At 44.4% G+C, this 19,078-nt stretch overlaps 2 protein-coding genes and 1 pseudogene across 5 annotated transcripts in view; 2 read left to right on the forward strand and 1 right to left on the reverse strand.

The window, feature by feature from the left end:
- The first annotated feature begins 1,101 nt into the window (after positions 1–1,101).
- LOC116070053 lies at positions 1,102–2,417 on the forward strand (annotated as a pseudogene).
- A 194-nt stretch (positions 2,418–2,611) lies between these two features.
- LOC116098202 (translation initiation factor IF-2-like) lies at positions 2,612–18,997 on the reverse strand. The gene is made up of 2 exons (XM_031380888.1): positions 18,049–18,997; positions 2,612–2,692 (listed from the first exon to the last, which is right to left on the reverse strand). Exon 1 carries the CDS (start codon positions 18,815–18,817, stop codon positions 18,347–18,349), a length of 471 nt encoding a protein of 156 aa, XP_031236748.1. The 5' UTR covers positions 18,818–18,997; the 3' UTR covers positions 2,612–2,692; positions 18,049–18,346.
- The window catches only part of Slc35f5 (solute carrier family 35 member F5), a 33,946-nt gene continuing 33,007 nt past the window's right edge, over positions 18,140–19,078 (forward strand). For 2 of the 4 annotated variants that reach the window (XM_031380881.1, XM_031380884.1), the window contains exon 1: positions 18,560–18,855. In XM_031380881.1, coding sequence (XP_031236741.1) covers positions 18,816–18,855 — 40 coding nt within the window. In that variant the 5' untranslated portion in view covers positions 18,560–18,815. Of the gene's footprint in view, positions 18,392–18,559; positions 18,856–19,078 lie in introns of those variants that run through there. The other 2 variants (XM_031380878.1, XM_031380872.1) reach the window with 2 other exon arrangements.

Raw genomic sequence — 19,078 nt, forward strand, 5'->3', positions numbered from 1 at the left:
GCTCAGGGCTGGAGTTAGTTTCTTGGCAAGCTTAACGGGTTAGGCAGGCTGAAGAGAGATTAGATTTCAGACTGGCATCTGCGTCCTTCGCCTCAGCTGCCAAGGGCTCCACTGTTAACCAGGAGCTGGTGCGTTTATTTCTGGAAAAAATCCAGGAGTGTGATGAACGCTGGAAAAGAACTATGAGAGCTTGGAGGAGCTAAAGGCAAGATTCCGGGAGCAAAAAATCTAAATGTCTGGCCAGGGAAAGAAAAGTAGTAAACAAAGAGACATGAATCTGTTTACTGCCTAAGAATTTGAGAGCCTTTCTGTGCCAATGTGAGCAAGGCACTGCCTGGAGCCAAGGGTGGTGGCACAGGCCGGTGAGCTCAGAATTTAGAGGGAGAATCAGGAGAATCAAAAGGTCTAGCTCATTCTTGGTTTCCGACTCTCTAGATAGCTAGCTCAGTTGGTAGACTCCCTATGTAGCATGCACAAAGCCTCCCCCTGCCCCAGTACCTCATAAATGAAGTGTGGCAGAATATGGATGTAATCTTAGGGATTAGGTCAGGATAAGAGACCGGATATAGCTGTAATCTCAGGATAAGAGTCAGGGAGAGCAGAAGTTCAAGGGTATCTTCAGCTACATAAGGAGTTCAAAGCTATGCCAGGCTGTAGATCCTGTCTATAAAATATAAAATAATACATAAATAAATAAAAGCAGGAGTCAGATCATGCTGGTCCCATTCGCAACACTATTCTGTAGCTGTGGCCATAATGACCAGTCCATACTTCTATGAGGCCCTAAATGCATTGGTCCTAGCTATCTCTGCTGTCAATCACTTAATGTCTTAATTCATGTCACTTGCCCTTCTCCCCCAACCCCCCGCTACTATCCGCGGTCTGGAGATCTGCCGCTTGCAGCCACTGACACCCACAGGTACAACCCCAAGAAAGGCAGGTTCAGCACCGGCGGCATGCGGCCTGCGGGCGGAACCTGCTGCCGGAATTGGCTGCGCACTCTAAGCCCCCTGGGCATCCGGAGCCCGCGGTGCAGCACCAGGATTGTGTAAGTACCAAGAGACCACTCTGTCAGCAAGCTGGGAGAAAAACTGAGGCAAGATGTCAGGCCAGAGCCGGAAGAAGAAAATGTCCAAGCTGTCCCGGTCAGCCAGGGCCGGTGGGTGTTATCTTTCCAAAGTAGGGCGGTTGATGCGCTACCTGAAAAAAGGAACCTTCAAGTACGGGATCCGCGGTGGGTGCTCCAGTCTACGTGGCCCCAGTCATTGAGGACCTGGCAGCAGAAAGCCTAGAGTTGCCTGGGAACGCTGCAAAGGACAATAAGAAGGCCCGGATAGCCCCCAGACACATCCTGATGGCCTTTGCCAATGAGGAGGAGGAGCTCAACTAGCTGCTGAAAGGAGTGACTGTCGCCAGTGGGGGTGTCCTGCTGAGAATTCATCCGGAACTGCTGGCCAAAAAGCGAGGGACCAAAGGCAAGTCAGAGACGATCCTCTCCCCACCCCCTGAGAAAAGGGGAAGGAAGACTGCATCGGGCAAGAAGGGGCAGGGGTTAAGAAATTCAAGGCCTACAAGCCACGGGACGTTTAAGAAGTCTAAAGCAAAGGACAGCGATAAAGAAGGAACATCAAATTCCACCTGGGAGGATGGGCCGGGAGATGGCTTCACCATCCTGTCTTCGAAGAGCCTGGTTCTGGGGCAGAAGCTATCCCTGACCCAGAGTGACATCAGCCATATTGGCTCCATGAGGGTGGAGGGCATCGCATCGTCCACTCAACCATAGCCGAAATTGACCTCAAGGAAGAGTTAGGGAAAGCCTTGGGAAAGGCTGGGCGTAAAGGGTTCTTGGAAACAGTAAAGGAGCTTTGCAAGTCCCAAAGCCCTTTGGAAGTTGCTGAAACTGCCGTCACATCAGCCAATCCAGTGGACCCTCAGCCAAATTCGTCATCCACTGTCACATCCTGCAGTGGGGCTCGAACGAATGTGAAGAACAGCTGGAAGACACCATCAAAAACTGCCTGTCCGCAGCTGAGGACAGGAAGCTTAAATCCATCGCCTTCCCACCGTTCCCCAGTGACAGAAACTGCTTCCCCAAACAGACAGGGCCACGCAGGAGACCCTCAAGGCCACATCGGCCCACTCCCACGGCTCGAGCTCCTCCTCGCTTATGGCTCAGTGGTTATGAGTACTGACTGCTCTTCCGAAGGTCCTGAGTTCAAATCCCAGCAACCACATGGTGCTTCCCAACCATTCGTAATGGGACTTGACACCTCTTCTGGGGGGTGTCTGAAGACAGCTACAGTGTACTTGCATATAATAAATAAATAAATCTTAAAAAAAATGTGTACTTCCTGCTCTTCGACAGTGAGAGCATTGGCGTCTACGTGTAGGAAATGGCCAAACTGAACACCAAGTAGCTCTCTCCAGCGGGGAAGGAGGAAGATCGGCGTGACGTCGCAAGAGCGGGGGTTTTATTTTATAAAAGGATTGCAGAAGGGTAATGCGGCATGGGGGCAGAGGGTGGCTGAGGGGGTGAGCAGGGGCAACGGGAAATGGGTCCTGCCTGTGTGCCTGGGGAAGAGGCCCAGTGCGTTTTATATTCTCTTTACAAAGGGCCTCTCTTCCACAATTAACCAGGTCTCCACCAAGGGTTTCTTTCCATGTGTTTTTCTTCCAGTTGTTTTAGAACTTTCTAAAAAACAAAATAAACAAACAAACATAAAAATAGACCTTGATTAGATTTATGGCATGGATTTTTACACACACTCTCTCACATACACATAATCCGTTCAGAGTCTTCGGCTCTTCCTTTCTCCAAGAGAAAAGGACGTGGCTGCCTGACCTAGGTACACTGGCTGTCTCCCTCAGTGGAGAAGATGAGAAAAACACCTTGGGGTGCTTGTCTGTTATAGGGTCCCCTCCGTGACACCTAAAATATTTGTAACTATGCCTAAAAGGGTTTTTGCTTTGGGATTTTTGTTTGTTTGTCTTTTGTTTTTTGTTTTTTTTTAAAGAAAAAGAAAAATGAGAAGAAAAAAAATAATGTCACTTAGTTCTGATTCTCATGATTCCAGTCATGCCACTTTCTTGCTTCCCTCACATCAACCTTCCTACCTCCAGCCTTGGGGTCTTTGTACTTGACATTCTCTTTCCTACACTGTGATGCCTTCTGGCATTATTTCCTCAGAGCATTTTCTTTGGTCTCCTCCATCTAAAATAATTATGGTCTCAACCCCAACACCACACACACACACACATACACACACACACACACACACACACACGTACCACACATACATGTACACTCCACACCATACACACACATATTCCCCACCCTCCCACACCATACACCTACATTCACACTCACACACCCTCACCCCCACAACCACACCATACCACACACACTACACATGCACACATACCACACACACCCCCACACACCTCACACATACCACACACCACATACACATACCATACACACATACCACATCCACACACACACACACAGATCCACACACACCACATGTGCACACACACCCCACACTACAACACACCCCACACATACCACACACCACATACACACACACACACACACACTGGCACATGCTTGCTCTCTCTCTCTCTCTCCTTTACTCTTTCCTACTTCCTGTATCCCTTTCCACCTTTATTTATTTTGTTTTTGTTTTATATTTATTTTGTGTATGTGTGTAGGTGACAGTGCATGTAGACACACATGTAGAGGTCAGAGGACATCTCACAGAAGTCAGCTCTCTCCTTCAGTCGTGGGGGTCTCGGGCATAGAACTCAGGTCATCAGGCTTGATGACAAGCATCTTTACCCACTGAGCCAAGTCATCAGCCCTGTTTATTACTTATGGTTGAGGCAGCGTCTGTTTACTTCTCCTGGAGCTCACTAATTGGGCTGGTCAGTAAGCTCCAGGGATCCTGCTGTCTCTCCCTCCATCCCCCAGCTCCGCTCTGAGGTTACAAGTGCAAGCTACTCAGCCCTCCTCCTGGGTGAGCTCTGGGCATCTGGATTCAGATCCTCCTGCATGCAGAGTCATTATTTTACCTACTGAGCTGTCACCCTCGCCCTGAAATTCTACTCTTAAGCATTAAATTATTAACTCACCTGCATCCATATATTGATCCTTCTTCAACTATTCAGACCATCAACAGAATTGTTATTGTGTGTTGTTTTGAGACAGTCATGTGTGTGAGGGATTATCTGAACACGTGCACACAGAAATATGCACACGCATTATATTCTTAGTTAGTTATAGGTACTATGAAAAAGTATATAGCCACATAGGAAAGTGAAGGGTGAAAGAGCAAGGGAGGGAAGGAGGGAAGAAGGGAGGGGGAGAGAGAAATGGGTTGAGACTATCATTTTAGATTGAATACACTGATTAAACAGCTCTGAAGAAATAACGCCAGAAGACATCACAAACAAATGTAGGAAAGAGAATGTCAAATGCAAAGACCCCAAGGCTGGAAGTGGACATTAACTCATTAATCTCACTTGATTAAGTAACATTAATTAGGACACTAAGGGAATTGTTGGGCTTTATTTGGCCCTGGTTTGGGCCTTCAGGGCAAACCCGAGCCTGGCTCACTGTCTCAGTCATTTCCATACTGGAGTGACTCAACACGACCTGCTTAAGCCTGACTTTACCTAGCTATTGCTGAAGTAGAGTAACTGTTGGCTCCAGTCACCCCATACCTTTCATCAACTTCCCCTCCCCCTACGTCATCTAACCTCAGCAGAAAACTCCACCTCCTCTCTCAGCCCTTTATAAAGAAAAGATCGATACAATAAAACGAGTTCCAGCTTTGACAGACTCCCAGCTTAGGCAGTTATTCTCCAGGAGCAGGAGATCTGACTAGGACACTCACCATCCTGCTCAGCCTGGAGAGGCTCTGCTGGACCTGGACCTGGTTCTCTCTCTCTCTCTCTCTCTCTCTCTCTCTCTCTCTCTCTCTCTCTCTCTCTCTCTCTCTCACACACACACACACACACACACACACACACAGCTCTGCCGGCAGAGAGCCGGGCAGGGCAGGGAATGACAGTAGAGATAGCTAGGACCAATGGATTTAGGGCTTCATAGAAGTATAAACGAGTTAGTCATTATGATCACAGCTACAGGATAGTGTTGCTAATGGGACCAACATGATCTGACATTTATTTATTTATTTATTTATTTATTTATTTATTTATTTATATTTTCTATTTGATAGATGGCATCTCTAGCCTAGGATAGCCTTGAATTCTCTATGTAACTGAGGGTATACCCTTAAACTTACAGGCATGTGCTTCCACACTTCACTTATGAAGTGCTAGGGAGGTGAACTCACAGCTTTTTGCATGCTATGTTGCCACTGTCCCAATTGATCTATATTCTCAGCCCTGATTTCTAATTTTAGATTTTTCTAGGTGCTTCTCTGGGAATAGTTTGTGTTGACCAAGAATAAAATGGGTCCATCAGAGGCATTTGGGGAGCCATCAGTGATGTTGAGAGCAGAATGTAGGGACAGAGTCTGTGACAGGGCCAGGTCCAAGAGACTTTTTCATTTTGGAGTGGTAGAACTTGATGTACTAGAATGTGAAGAAAGGTGGATTACAAAAAGGGTGATGTCCCTGACCTTGCGGTGGAGGGCAGACCCATTTACTAAGAAGATGAAAGGCTGCTAAAGGAGAATATTTGGTGTTCAATAAATATTTTTTGAATGAGGAACTAGGGATGTAGTTCCCCAAATGTCTGAAGGCCTGGGTTATATTTTTAGCACTGCATAAAATGGGGCCTAAGTGGCCTCTACCTGTAACTGTAACAGGTGGAAATAGAGGCAGGAAGACCAACCGTAGCTACACAGCGTGTAAAATCCCATCGTAGGATAGGAGCCCCTGCATCAGAAGATGAATTTTAGGAGGTAAATCACATAGCTTCTTGTATTATGAGACCAAAAAACATATGTAATGGTCTATAGTCACTTTAGATCATGATAGACTGCTTTGGCTATGTAGTAAGTATTTTGGACCATACAAAACTTTAAAGATATACATACAGAGCCTGTAGGAGTGTCATGGCAGAAAAAAAACCAAACCACACCATACCAAACCAAACCAAACCAAACCATACCAAACCAAACCAAACCTAACCAAACCATACCAAACCAAACCAAACCATACCAAACCAAACCAAACCATACCAAACCAAACCAAACCAAACCAAACCAAGCCATACCAAACCAAACAAAACATCAAGTATTTAAAGAGAAATTGTAATGGGCAGGAAATAAACCCATTTTCATAGCTTGGCATAAAGGATAGAAAAAAGTGTTAGTTTCCCCCTAAAGCCCTTAGTTTCTATTTTGACCATGTTCTTCATTGATCTACTATTTTAAGTGATGAAGAAGAAATGGGCAAAAGATACTGTAGGGATAATCATTGGACACTCTCCCTTCAGTTGGAGCAGAAAGCCAGAGCATGTCTCCATTCAGATTTTTTAAGAGTAGTATGGGTTGGAGAGATGGCTCAGTGGTTAAGAGCACTGACTATTCTTCTGAAGGTCCTGAGTTCAATTCCCAGCAGCCACATGGTGGCTCACAACCATCCACAATGAGATCTGACGCCCTCTTCTGGTGTGTCTGAAGACAGCTACAGTGTACTTAGATATAATAATAAATAAATCTTTAAGTCAGAGAAAGCGTGGTCAACTGGAGCAAGCAGAGATCCTGAACTCAAATTTCCAGCAACCACATGATGTCTCACAACTATCAGTACCTACAGTGTACTCATATACATAAAATAAATAAATAAATAAATAAATAAATAAATGTCTTTTAAAAAAAGAGTAGTATCCAATGTAGCTTTGCAATATGTTGCTGATAAGAAAGCACAGCTCTCATTAACTGGTTTAGTTCTGTCTTGCAGAAACACCAGGCTGAAGCCCAACTAAGTAAATCCTGCTTATAGAACATGGGAAATGTGTCATTTCCATTCCAGTGAATTTTCACTCTTCTTTACTATAAAGGTTACTTCTTGCCACAGGCTAACCCAAAGCAAATTTTTCTCACAATATTTTAAGTATATGTGTGAATTTTTAATTCCTTTAAAAATAATTTAAACTTACAGAATAGTTCCTAAGACTATTATGACACATTGTTTCTCTAGATTACCTAATAGAAACTATCTTGCCACATTTGATTATCTATCTATCTATCTATCTATCTATCTATCTATCTATCTATCTACCTATCTATCTACCTATTATCTATCTCCATTATCCTATATCTTTCTATTTATTATTTGTTTCTATTATCTTTCATCTACTATCCCATCTTTCTTCATAATCTTCAATTGATTTTATTATCTAGCTATCTATTGTGGTTCTATGCACCTTGATGATGGGGTTTCAGGATGCTGGTGAGGGAAGCGAAACACAGAGGCACTTATCTACATTCCTTTCTCCCATTTGGAGTGTCCAGTTTGTGGGACACCAACACCTGTCAAGGGAGGTGGAACACAGTCTAAGATGGGGGCCCCAGGCCATTTGGAGGATGTAGTTCCCAAGCTTTTAGGCACCCAGACACTGCTGGGAACCTTGAGGGGTTGGGAATCCAGCTTAATTCAAGGCGAGTGCCAGGAGTTCAGAGAGGCCTTCTGAGGGAGACTCTGGCAATGTTCTGTATGATGAAGGCTCCCCCACCCCACAGTGGTCCTTGAGGAAGGAGACAGTCCTTGCGTCTCCAAACTGTTTATTCATGGTGGAAAAGGATGTATATGACTTACTTAGGGTGGACCAGAGATTAAATACCTTTTGCAGAAAGAAATGTCTGGAACGGGAAGCTCATTGGTTGACATTTGGAGCCTATATAGATACCTCATTAGCATGGAGAACTCTAGGCTCTATGCTTCATGATCACTTGTCATGGTCCTCTTAGTGGGGTATTGATGTCTTGTGCTCCAAGACAAGAACCAGGTTGGGAGCAGATTCAAAGCCTACTGTTCTTAATTATTAATTAAAACTACTGGGGTTCCTTAATCTGTTCGACCTTATCAGTTTTTCTGCCTGGTGACATGGTTCTATTTGTCCCACAATCTATTTATCTATCTATTTACCTATCTATCTATAATCTTTTTATATAAATCCATCCTGTAACAATATATCATCTAGCCAGCAAGTCTATCTTCTATCATATGTATCTATCAATTATCCACGTATCTATCTCTGTCATGTAAATTTATCAATCCTCTGTCTTCTATCCACCATGCGTCTCTGTCTAGGTGTGTAAATCAACACCCCTTATTACTGCTACTCTCAGAACTGCACTGTAAAGGAGGTTGCAGACATTGTAAGTCTCTACCTTTCCTCATGTCCCTCCTATAAACAAGAATATTCTTTCAGAATCCAGAACATTAACAAATTCAGTAAGCATGACTCAGATACCATCTACTGCAGAGTCCATATTGAAGTTCCTGCAATTGTTTCTGAAATATTCTCTAACATTTCATTCATTTTAATCTACAATTCTGCATATATTTATCATGCACATGTTGATTGGAGTATTTATAATGTAGAATGGCTAAGTTTACTTGACATGCATGCATCGCTTTCTATGACATTTGTGCATCTTTTGTGACAACTAAAACCTTAGCTATTTTCAAGGCTATAATACATTATAATTAACCACTGTTATGCTGTTCAGTGGCTCTCTCCTGTCCAACAGGAACTTTCTACCTTGGGCCAGCCTTCCCACATCCTTCTCCTTTGGCCTAGTAGCCACCACCCACTCTATGAATTCAACTTTTTTAGATGTCACATAGAAGTAGATCATGCGGCACTTGCTGATCTATGTCTAAGCAGCCTTTCTTCATATTTCCAGCTTTGCTTCTGTCATAAAGGATGAAATCCTCTTGTTAAAGGAATGCTACTTTTAAAGGTTACTATCCTGCTGTGTGTATAGACAGCCAGTTTCTTTGTGTCTTTTTTGATGGGCAAGTAATTTGATTACACACCTTAGCTGTCGAATGAACCCAAGAGTGCAGACAAAGTGCTTCAATGACCTTTGATTGCTTCATTCAGTAATGGGAGTGCTGGATCACACCACGGTTCTATTTTAAAATTTTTGAGAAACATGAATTCTGCTTTCCAGAATGCTCGCACCTATTCATATTCTCATCAGTGATGGGATGACTTTCTCTCTATACAGTTCCAAAGTTACCATCTGCCCTCTTAAAAGGATTCATTTTTAATGATCAAATTTTAAAGATTGGTTTACATTGTATGTGTATGATGAACGTTGTTCCGGCATATATGTCACTGTACCACATGCATACAGTGCCGGTGGAGGCCAGGAGAGGGCACTGGATTCCTGGAACTTGAGTTACAGATGTTCGTGGGCTGCCATGTGGGTGCTGGGAACCAAACCCTGCGAGAGCATTACATTCTGACCTGAGCTGACTCTCTAGCCCCCATTGTCTTTTATACATTAGCCATTTGATGTGTGCGAAGTGCTGCCTCACTGTGCTGTTGCTGTTCATTTTCTCAGGGTGGAAACATAGGCGCTATAGCATATATGTAGATGTCAGAAGACAGCGTCTGGCAGTTAGTAGTCCCCCCATGTTCCCCATGTTACATTTGAGGCAGCATGTCTCTTGGCTCGTGTTAGTACTCCAGGCTGTCTGGCTGGCCTGCAACCTTCCTGGTGACTCTTGTCTCTGTCTCCCATCCTACTGTAAAACTGCAGAGATTACGGACATTAGCCATCCTATATGGCTTTTTACAGGGTTTCTTGTGATTGAGCTCAGGTTGTCAGGCTTGTGTAGTAAGGGCTTTTTACCTGCTGAGTCATCTCTCTGGCTCTTACCTGCTTTTAATTTGCATTTCCCCAGTGATTAGTGGTTTTGAGAATATTTTTTCATGTATCTCTTGGGCATTTATGGACCTTGAGAAACGTCTATTCATCGTCTTCTAGCTCAGCAAATACCACCTTGACTTAATTTATACGTTTTGTTTACATGACTTCCTTGAGGTCAGGCCAGTGGGTACTCCCACAATATCTCCGTTTTGCTGCCCAATTTCTTCTAGTGGACACTTGACGAAGTCTGCTTTACTCTTTCTGTCTGGGCACAGAGCTCCAGTGGTAGAAAGCTTGCCCAGTGCCCGTGTCTTATGCCAAAGCCTGTAGGTTCTCATTGTCTATACAGATTTAATGTCTAACCTTGGTTGTCTTAATTTCAGATCACACTTTGGCCTTCTCACAGCTCACCTGACCAACCTGATTTTCACTTGCTTCACTACATACCGGCTCTGCTCTGCCAAACCAGTTTTCTGACTCTCTTTGAACACACCTTTTCCTCCTCTTTCTCATACATTTTTATTGACTTAAATAACCCCAACTTTCCTCATTACTAACATTGTATCTCAATTATTAAAACCAAGCCCAAGGCTGGTGACATTGCTCAAGGGTTGTGGTGTAAAAGACTTTTCCTGGGGAGACACAACATACACACACATGTCTACCCATGCCTGATAGGGAAGCCAAAATAGGTCAAAGTAATGGTTCTATAAGGTTCAACTTGGTGAGACGATTTTTTTTTTTTTAAATTAGGTTATTGACAGGAGCAAGAGTGAGGAGGTGTCGCAGCAGTAGAGAAAATGCAAATGCATTACTAAGAAGGCTGCTCAGGGGTCAACCACTCACAAAAGTGCAGGATTTGCAAGCAGCACAACAGGTTGCTGCTGGCCTCTCCTCTCAGCAGCTCAGCTGGTCAGCCTCCCCCCTACCCCCCCAGCAGTTCTTTATTGCATCTGTAACCCTGAGCAGGGGCATTCCCGGAACGCTGTAAGTTTCATCTTTCCCAGACAGGAAAGGTGTGTTTACTCTCTGAGTATCATGAACCTTTCCCCCACTTCCTGTGGGGAATGTTTCAATGGGAGGAAAAAAGTTTACGAAACAGTGTTGAGCACTTGGCTAGCTTGCTTATGGCCTGGTTCAATCTTCAGAAACATATAACAGGACACACACACACACACACACACACACACACACACACACACACACAGAGAGAGAGAGAGAGAGAGAGAGAGAGAGAGAGAGAGAGAGAGAGAGAGAGCTCTATGTACATATACACTACAAACACACACACATACATACACACACACAGAACTCTATGTACATATACACTACAAAAACACACACACACATACAGTGGCATTTTATTCAGTCATAAAGAAGGACGAAAACTTATGATGAGCCTAGGGACCTTAATTTCAAGTGAAGTGAGTCAGACGCATAAAGACAACTACTACATGTTTTCTCTTATGTGTGGAAGTCAGAGTAAAATATTTATATGCAAAATGTGAATGCAAGAGGGAGATTACGCGGGGGCAGGAAGAAGACCCGTGGGAAACGTGGTAAAAGAAAGGGTAAGGACTGGTGACTATGACCTAAGTACAGCGACATAGACATATTTTTAAAATGTCCACAGGGCTTGTTCCTCCACCTTACCCATAAACTTCAAGGAATTTATGGTTTTGTGAATTACAATTATACTTAATACTTTGTGTCTAAGAACTTCCCAAGTTTATGACATCTGTTCCATATCCATAAAACATAGTATATTTCATGATTTAAAGGAAATAGTGTATAAACAATATACAGTTCTTCTAAAATGAAATCAGGAACTTAGCCCGCTCAATCATTTCTTAGAAGTAAATCAAATAAGCTGGTATTTCCCTAGCCAGCCATGTGCCTAGCATGCTGGTAGGTCCTGCAGGAAATATGATATCATACAGTCGACATTTGTGAGAGGGTGAATTTGCTGGCAGACCCTGGCTGGGCCCACATAGAAACAGGACTCTCACTCACCACCTTTGCACCAACTAGAACACAAAAGTAACAATGAAATCTGCAACAAATCAGGTAGCCAGGACTCGACGAATAACTGCCAGCTTCCCTAGATCTTGCTTGTCCACTTAGACTAGACCAGAGAAAGTCAATACACACCCCAGTTAACTTTTTTTTATATGCTTACTTTTAATGAACTGTCAACTTACTTATATCTACTAATGGCTTCTCACATTTAGAGAGCACGCCTGTATATTTTTTTTCCCACCTCCACTAAAAGTATTTTTACTGCCTTGCTTGCTTTGAGTCCCTGGAAAATACAAGCAATGCTGGCTATCTGACTGGCTGACCATCTGACTGGTGGACCTTTTGGCATTTCTGGGGTTCTAGTCCCAAGATCCCATTCAAACCCCAAACTCTGAGGATATTCAAGTCCCACACATAAAATGATATATTATTTGCATAAAGCTCGTCTATATTCTTTTCATCGTCTTTAAGTAATTTCTCTATTATTTACAGTACCCAGTATAAAGTAAATCTGTGTAGTTTTCCTCATGTGTGTGCAGCTCATGAATGTACAAGCGCTTGTGCATGTAGGAGGGAGCTTGCCTGCCTGTTATCTGCAGAAGCCAGAAGAGGGTGTTGGGGCATCCCCTGAAAGTGGAGCTACAGACAGTTGCAAGCTGCTCTATGGGTGCTGGGAATCTGAACCAAGGTTCTATCTGAAAACAATAGGTGCTACTGAGCCATATCTCCATCTCCCTATTTAATTTTTGGCACAGGGCATGCCAAATGGGTTATACTGGCTGGCCAGAGATCCACAGGGATCTGCCTGTTTCTGACATCCCAGCACTAGGATTATAAGTGTTCTATCTACCACTCTTAGATTTTTATTTTTTTAAATGTGGGCTCTGGAGGATTGAACTTGGGTCCACGTGTTTACATGGCAAGTACTTTTCCCCTCTAACCCATCTTTCTAGCAATATAAATATAAACAGTTTTTATATCATATTGCTTAGCAGAAATGACAATAAGAGAAAGTCTTCACGTGTCCAATACTGGTGTAATTTTTCTGAGCATTTTATATCTGTGGCTGGTTAAATCCATGGCATGTAACCCATAGATACAAGGACTGTCAATATTTCTGTTTCTTTGCATTTAGGTGTGTACTTATTCCCATACTTGGGATTCATGGATTTAAAAGTAGGTTGAACTACCAATGCAGAGGACTAACATCTCAGGGCAGAATCATCTGTAACTTCCTAGGTCTTGAAACCTAAATTGTAGCCTTTGAGACTGGTACACTGGCAAGTCAATGGCAGACTAGGCTGGACACACACAAATTTGATTTTATATTATGGCACAAATAGTTTGGGAGGACTGCATTTTCCAGCTTGCATTTCTGGGACTGTTTTGAAAGGTGTCACACTCAATAGCAGATCCTAACAAATTGTGATACATTTCACAAGACCTTTGAGAGTGATCAACTTCGGAGAGTAAGAAGGAAATTAATAAAAAGATAAAGCCCATGAAGTTAGGTAAAGAGCTACAAGCAGGTAGGAATGGAGACAAGAAAGTGGTTCATTATACTGGAATGATCAGGGGACAGAAGGATGCTCAAGTTCATTTAAGAAGTAGGAACTACCAGCTTAGTGATTGCTGCTATTCTGCATAATGGAGAACAAAATGAAAATCCTTGTTGTTGTGGAATTAATATTGGAAGCATACCATTGACATCTGGTGAGAAGGGAAAGGCAATGACATGTTTCTAAGACTTATCTCCCATAAAATTAAGAGATGGAGCCATGGTGGTACATGCATGGCGGTTCCAGTTACTGTATAACAGGAAGGACGCTTGAGTCCTGGAGTTTGAGAACAGCCATAAGCAGACATTAAAGATGGTTGTGACTGTGCCTAGCATATGCATACTCTAAGTTTGATCCCTAACTCATTGAAGGAAAAACAAACAAACAAAAACCCCAGAACTTGAAGTTACCAGACCAGACAACAGACAGTTATTTTCCAAGACTTTTAAGTGACTGAGGACTTAATATGAGTAAGACATATAGGCGTATACATGGGGCAAAAATACCTGAATTGATCAGTATCTTTGGATTACTATTGCAGTGATGAAATGCTATGACCCATACCACAGTTCATCATTCAAGGATTTATCTCCAAAAGAAGTCAGGACAGGAACTCAAGAAGGGCAGCAATCTGGAGGCAGAGCTGATGCAGAAGCCATAGAGAAATGCTGCTTACTAGCTTGCCCTTCAGGGCTCACTCAGTCTGCTTTCTTATAGCATCCAGAACAACCAGCCCAAGGACGCAGCACCCACTCACTATAGGATGTGCCATCCCACATGAATCACTAATAGAAAAAAAATGCCCTGCACTTTTGCCTACAGCGATCTTTTTTTTTTTTTAGATTTATTTATTTATTATATATAATAAGTACACTGTAGCTGTCTTCAGACATACCAAAAGAGGGCATCAGATCTCATTACAGATGGTTGTGAGCCACCATGTGGTTGCTAGGATTTGAACTCAGGACCTCTGGAAGAGCAGTCAGTGCTCTTAACCACTGAGCCATCTCTCCAGCTCTTCAGCTGACCTTAAAGAAACATTTTCTCATTTAAAGTTTCCACCTCTCAGGTGACTCAAGCTTGTGTCAAGTTGACATAAAACTGGCCAACACAGTCTGGCTGGTGCTGTAGTAGGAAAACCATAGCAGGGCCCGTGTTTGAGTTACATTTCTATTGTTTTGATAAGGACCATGACCAAAAGCAACTTGAGGAGTAAAGGGTTTACTTACATGCCTATTTCATAGTAGTGGTGGCTTGAATGTGCTTGGCCCAGGGAGTGGCACTATTAGGAGGTGTGGCCTTCTTGGAAGAAGTGTGTCATTGTTAGTGTGGGCTTTGAGAGACGCTCTTTCTAGCTTCCTGGGAATCAGCTGCCTTCTCCTGCCTTCTGAACAAGATGTAGAACCCTCAGCTCCTCCAGCATCATACCTTCCTGGACATTGCTATGCTCCTGCCTTGATGATAATGAACTGAACCTCTGAACCCGTAAGCCAGCCCCAATTAAATGTTGTCTTTATAAGAGTTGCCTTTGTCATGGTGTCTCTTCCTGTTAATGAAAATCCTAACTAAGACATTAGTCTATCATGAGGGAGGCCAAGACAGGAATTCAAGCAGGGTAGGAACCTGAGACAGGAAATGAAGTAGAGGCCATGGAAGAGTGCTGCTTATTGGCATACTCCTCAGTTTTCTTATACAACCAAGGAACGACATACCCCAGGAGTATCACTGCTCTCAGTGGGTTGTGCCCTCTCACATCAGTCATTAGTAAAGAAAATAACTTATGGGCCAATCTGATGGGGGCATTTTCCCAGCTCCCTCTTCCAAGATGATCCTGGACTGTGCCAAGCTGACAAAAACAAACAAACAAACAAACAAACAAACAAACAAAACCATCTAGCCAGATAAGCCTGGTTTTATGGAGCAGTCTTGGAGAATTTCCCTAAGACAGCTGGAGGAAAATATTACTGGAAGAGTTAAATTAGTTTTGAGAGTACATGAAAATAATCTACCTAGAATGATTTTATCCCACACACAAACACTGGCACCACTTCCCTTTCGCAGATGCTCTGGGAGTCCGTGGTAATAGCACTAGCTCCTGTGTAGCTCCTGTTGTGTTAAGCAACCCATATTCAAAGATGGAGAAACTGAGGCACACTATAGATAATCCTCAATATTCTATAACACGTTTTTAGAATTAAAATCCATGTGCTGGGTATGTGGTAATGCATATCTTTCATCCCAGCATTAAGGACGGAGAGTCAGGCAGATTTATATGATTTCAAGGCCAGCTTGGTCCTCATAGTGATTTCCAGGATGGCTAGGGATACAAAGTCAGATTGTGTTAAAACAAACAAAAAACCCAGAACCCAACCCAACCCACTTTTCTTTTCTTTTCTTCTTCTTCTTCTTCTTCTTCTTCTTCTTCTTCTTCTTCTTCTTCTTCTTCTTCTTCTTCCTCTCTCTCTCTCTCTCTCTCTCTCTCTCTCTCTCTCTCTCTCTCTCTCTCTCTCTCAATAGCATCTCACTATATAGCTTTAGCTGTCTTGTAACTCACTATGTAGACTAGGCTGGCCTTGAAATTAAAGCACTGGGATTAAAAGGGATGTGTCATCATGCCTGGTCGTGACTCTTGATTTTGACTGATTCATCATGCTTTATTTTGAACTATATCAGACATAAGCATAAAAAATTAACCCTACTGTGACTCCTAAAGATGTTAATGAGAGAGAAAAACTTGTGCTGGAATAATATGATATATGGGTATAACCAAATCCCTACTATGTAATATAATAATTTCAAGTACATGCTACACTATGGCTATATTTTTTTCTACTTTGAATGATAAGTTTTTTCCTCCTCCTTTTTACGACCCCCAAGAAGGCACACATCTTTGGGAGCTGATAGAACAAGCCTATGTCCTATCTTCCTGGTCCCAAGGTCCACTTACAATACTTGGAAAGAGGATGGACCGGATTTTAAACAGGTAAGAACAGACAGTCTTAGTTTTACTGTTGTGAACAGACACCATGACCAAGGCAACTCTTATAAGGACAACATTTCATTGGGGCTGGCTTACAGGTTCAGAGGTCCAGTCCATGATCATCAAGGTGGGAACATGACAGCATCCAGGTAGGCATGGTGCAGGAGGGGCTGAGAGGTCTACATCGTTATCTGAAGACTGCTAAGAGAATACTGACTTCCGGAAAGGATGCTAGGAAGAGAGTCTTAAAGCCCACACCCAAGTGACACACCTACTCTAAGACCACACTTCTAAACAGAGCCACTCCCTGGGCCAAACATTGAAACCACTACAATATGCTTAATCATTTTTTAAAAGATTATTATATGTAAGTACACTGTAGCTGTCTTTAGACACCCCAGAATCAGATCTCATTACAGATGGTTGTGAGCTACCATGTGGTTGCTGAACTCAGGACCTTCGGAAGAGCAGTCAGTGGTCTTAACTACTGAGCCATGTCTCCACCCCCCTAATCATTTGTTCTTAACTGGATGGCCAAGTAAGTTGTGTTTGTTTGCAGGAGTATCCTGCTCTGTCACGCTCCTGCTTACTCCTCTGAGAAGGACTTCTTACTGAACCTGAAGTGTCTGGAAACCAGCAAGACAGATCCATCCATCTCTGTCTCTCCACGTACTGGGGTTACAAATGTGCACATGACCAAGCCCAGCTTTTTACATGGTTGGTAGGGATCTAAAATCAGGACTGCATGCTTGCACAGCAAGGACTTTTGACCACTGAGTTCTCTCTCCTGTTCCAGCAGTGGGTTTCTCAATGACTGGAAGTGTTTGATGTCAGTAGTTCTTTAGAATCCGACCAGATCACAAAATGTTCATCTGATTTTTAGTCATTAGACTTTGTAGACAAAGAGTTAAAAGACAAAGGATGACCACACTATGACTACATGAGCAAAAAAAAAAAAAAAAAAAAAAAAAAAAAAAAAAAAAAAATCCTCATTTGATAAGAATGCTAACAATGCAATTCTGGCTACAGAATTAAAGTCTTAAGTCTTCTGTGTTCTAAATATAAATCAGGATCCTGGCTAACTTTTTTATTTTATGAGCTTCAATACACTTAAAACAAAAACCCATACTTTAGTCAGGCTACCATCTGTGGAGGTCTTATGTGTCACAGGCTGATCTGATTTTTGTTTGAGAATTTATGTATACCTGGTGTAAACATACACTCGAGGCACTCACATGATTTTATGTTTTTTTGTTTTTTTCGGATAAAAAAAAAGTGAAGGCCAGGGAGATGAATAACTTGACCTATACAACTTCTAACTGCCAAGAACTGAAACTTAGGTTACGGACAAAGACGATCTAGGAATCCAACGGGTGCCAAGCTACACTGTTTTCAGAAAGGGCTCCCGGAAAATGAAAACTTTGGAGAAAATGGTGCTGTCAGCTTTCGCTTCAGGGCGAGGCTGTGGGGAAGTCTGACAGCCTTGTCAGGGCTGGGCTCTCCCACTCCTAGACATCCCTGCCTTATTCCCTCCGCTCTCTTCCTTTCTCTTTTCCTTCCCGCCACCGTTTTGGAACTCCGAGCCAGAAGCCTGCTAGCGGCTAGAAGTCCTCACTACCGCAACAACAACCTGGAGACGTGCCCTCGGCCGGTCTGAAGTCGCGCCCGACGTGACGTAACCCGCGCGCCGCCCGTCTCTGAGCTAGGGGGCGGGACCGCAGAAGCTGACGGGGCAGGGGCGGGGCCTGCCAGCTGCCTTGGGGCGGGGCTCTGGGCTGACCACTCAGGCTTGGGTAGGGATTGTGCACTGGGAGGAGCCCGGATGGACGAACTGACAGCTGAGCTTGACCGGTTGACTCGCTGAGTGATGGGGAAGATGTCGCCTAGTTGGTGGACACGCTGGGGGCCTCGAGTCTCCAGGATGGGGTCTAGGATGCCTGGAGCGGATCCTGTCTACCGGGACGTGCGGCCAGGTTCGCTATCCGGGGGCGGAGCTTGACTGGGTCGGGGGCGGATCTAGGTGGTCGATAGGTCGGGGGTGGGGCCTGGCTTGCAGACGGGCAGGAGGCGGGGTCTGCCTGTTGGCCAGCCGCGGGATGGGCTTGTTCGGCCAGCCATGGGCGTGGCCTGGCCGGCCGGGGGCGTGGCCTGGCTGGCCGCGGGCGGGGCCTGGGCCGCGGCCGCAATCCGGGCCTCCGGGACTCTCGCTGCCAGCGCTGTCCGGTGGCCTGGGTCACTCCCCTCCGCCCGGGACCGAGTGCCGTGACAGCCGCGGCCCTGAGCCGAGGGGCAGCGCAGTTTTCTGGAGTTGGTCCTGCCGCGCGCGGCACGATGCTGGGGTCCGTGCGTGCGGTGTGAGGCGGCGGCTCTGGGCGGCGGGCCGGGCCGGGGCCGCTCATGGTGCCTCCACGACTCCATCGAGGGGCAGGAAGGCCAGGTAGGCGACGGATCGGCGTCAGCGGCCACGGAGGACCGGTCAGAAGCGAGAGGCTGGGTTCTCCTCACCAAGGCGCGGCTTCTTCCCTGTCCTAGCTGTTTTCTGTCGCGACTGGGTGGGTGGGGAGCGAGGATGAACTTGGTCCTCGCGTGAGGTGAATGGACGACCCTCGCACATCACTTCCTGTCTGCTAGCCGAATCCCCTGGAGATGGCGGGGGGGGG

This window comes from Mastomys coucha, unplaced genomic scaffold, assembly GCF_008632895.1.
Source record: "Mastomys coucha isolate ucsf_1 unplaced genomic scaffold, UCSF_Mcou_1 pScaffold1, whole genome shotgun sequence".
In the NCBI taxonomy this organism is placed as follows: domain Eukaryota; kingdom Metazoa; phylum Chordata; class Mammalia; order Rodentia; family Muridae; genus Mastomys; species Mastomys coucha.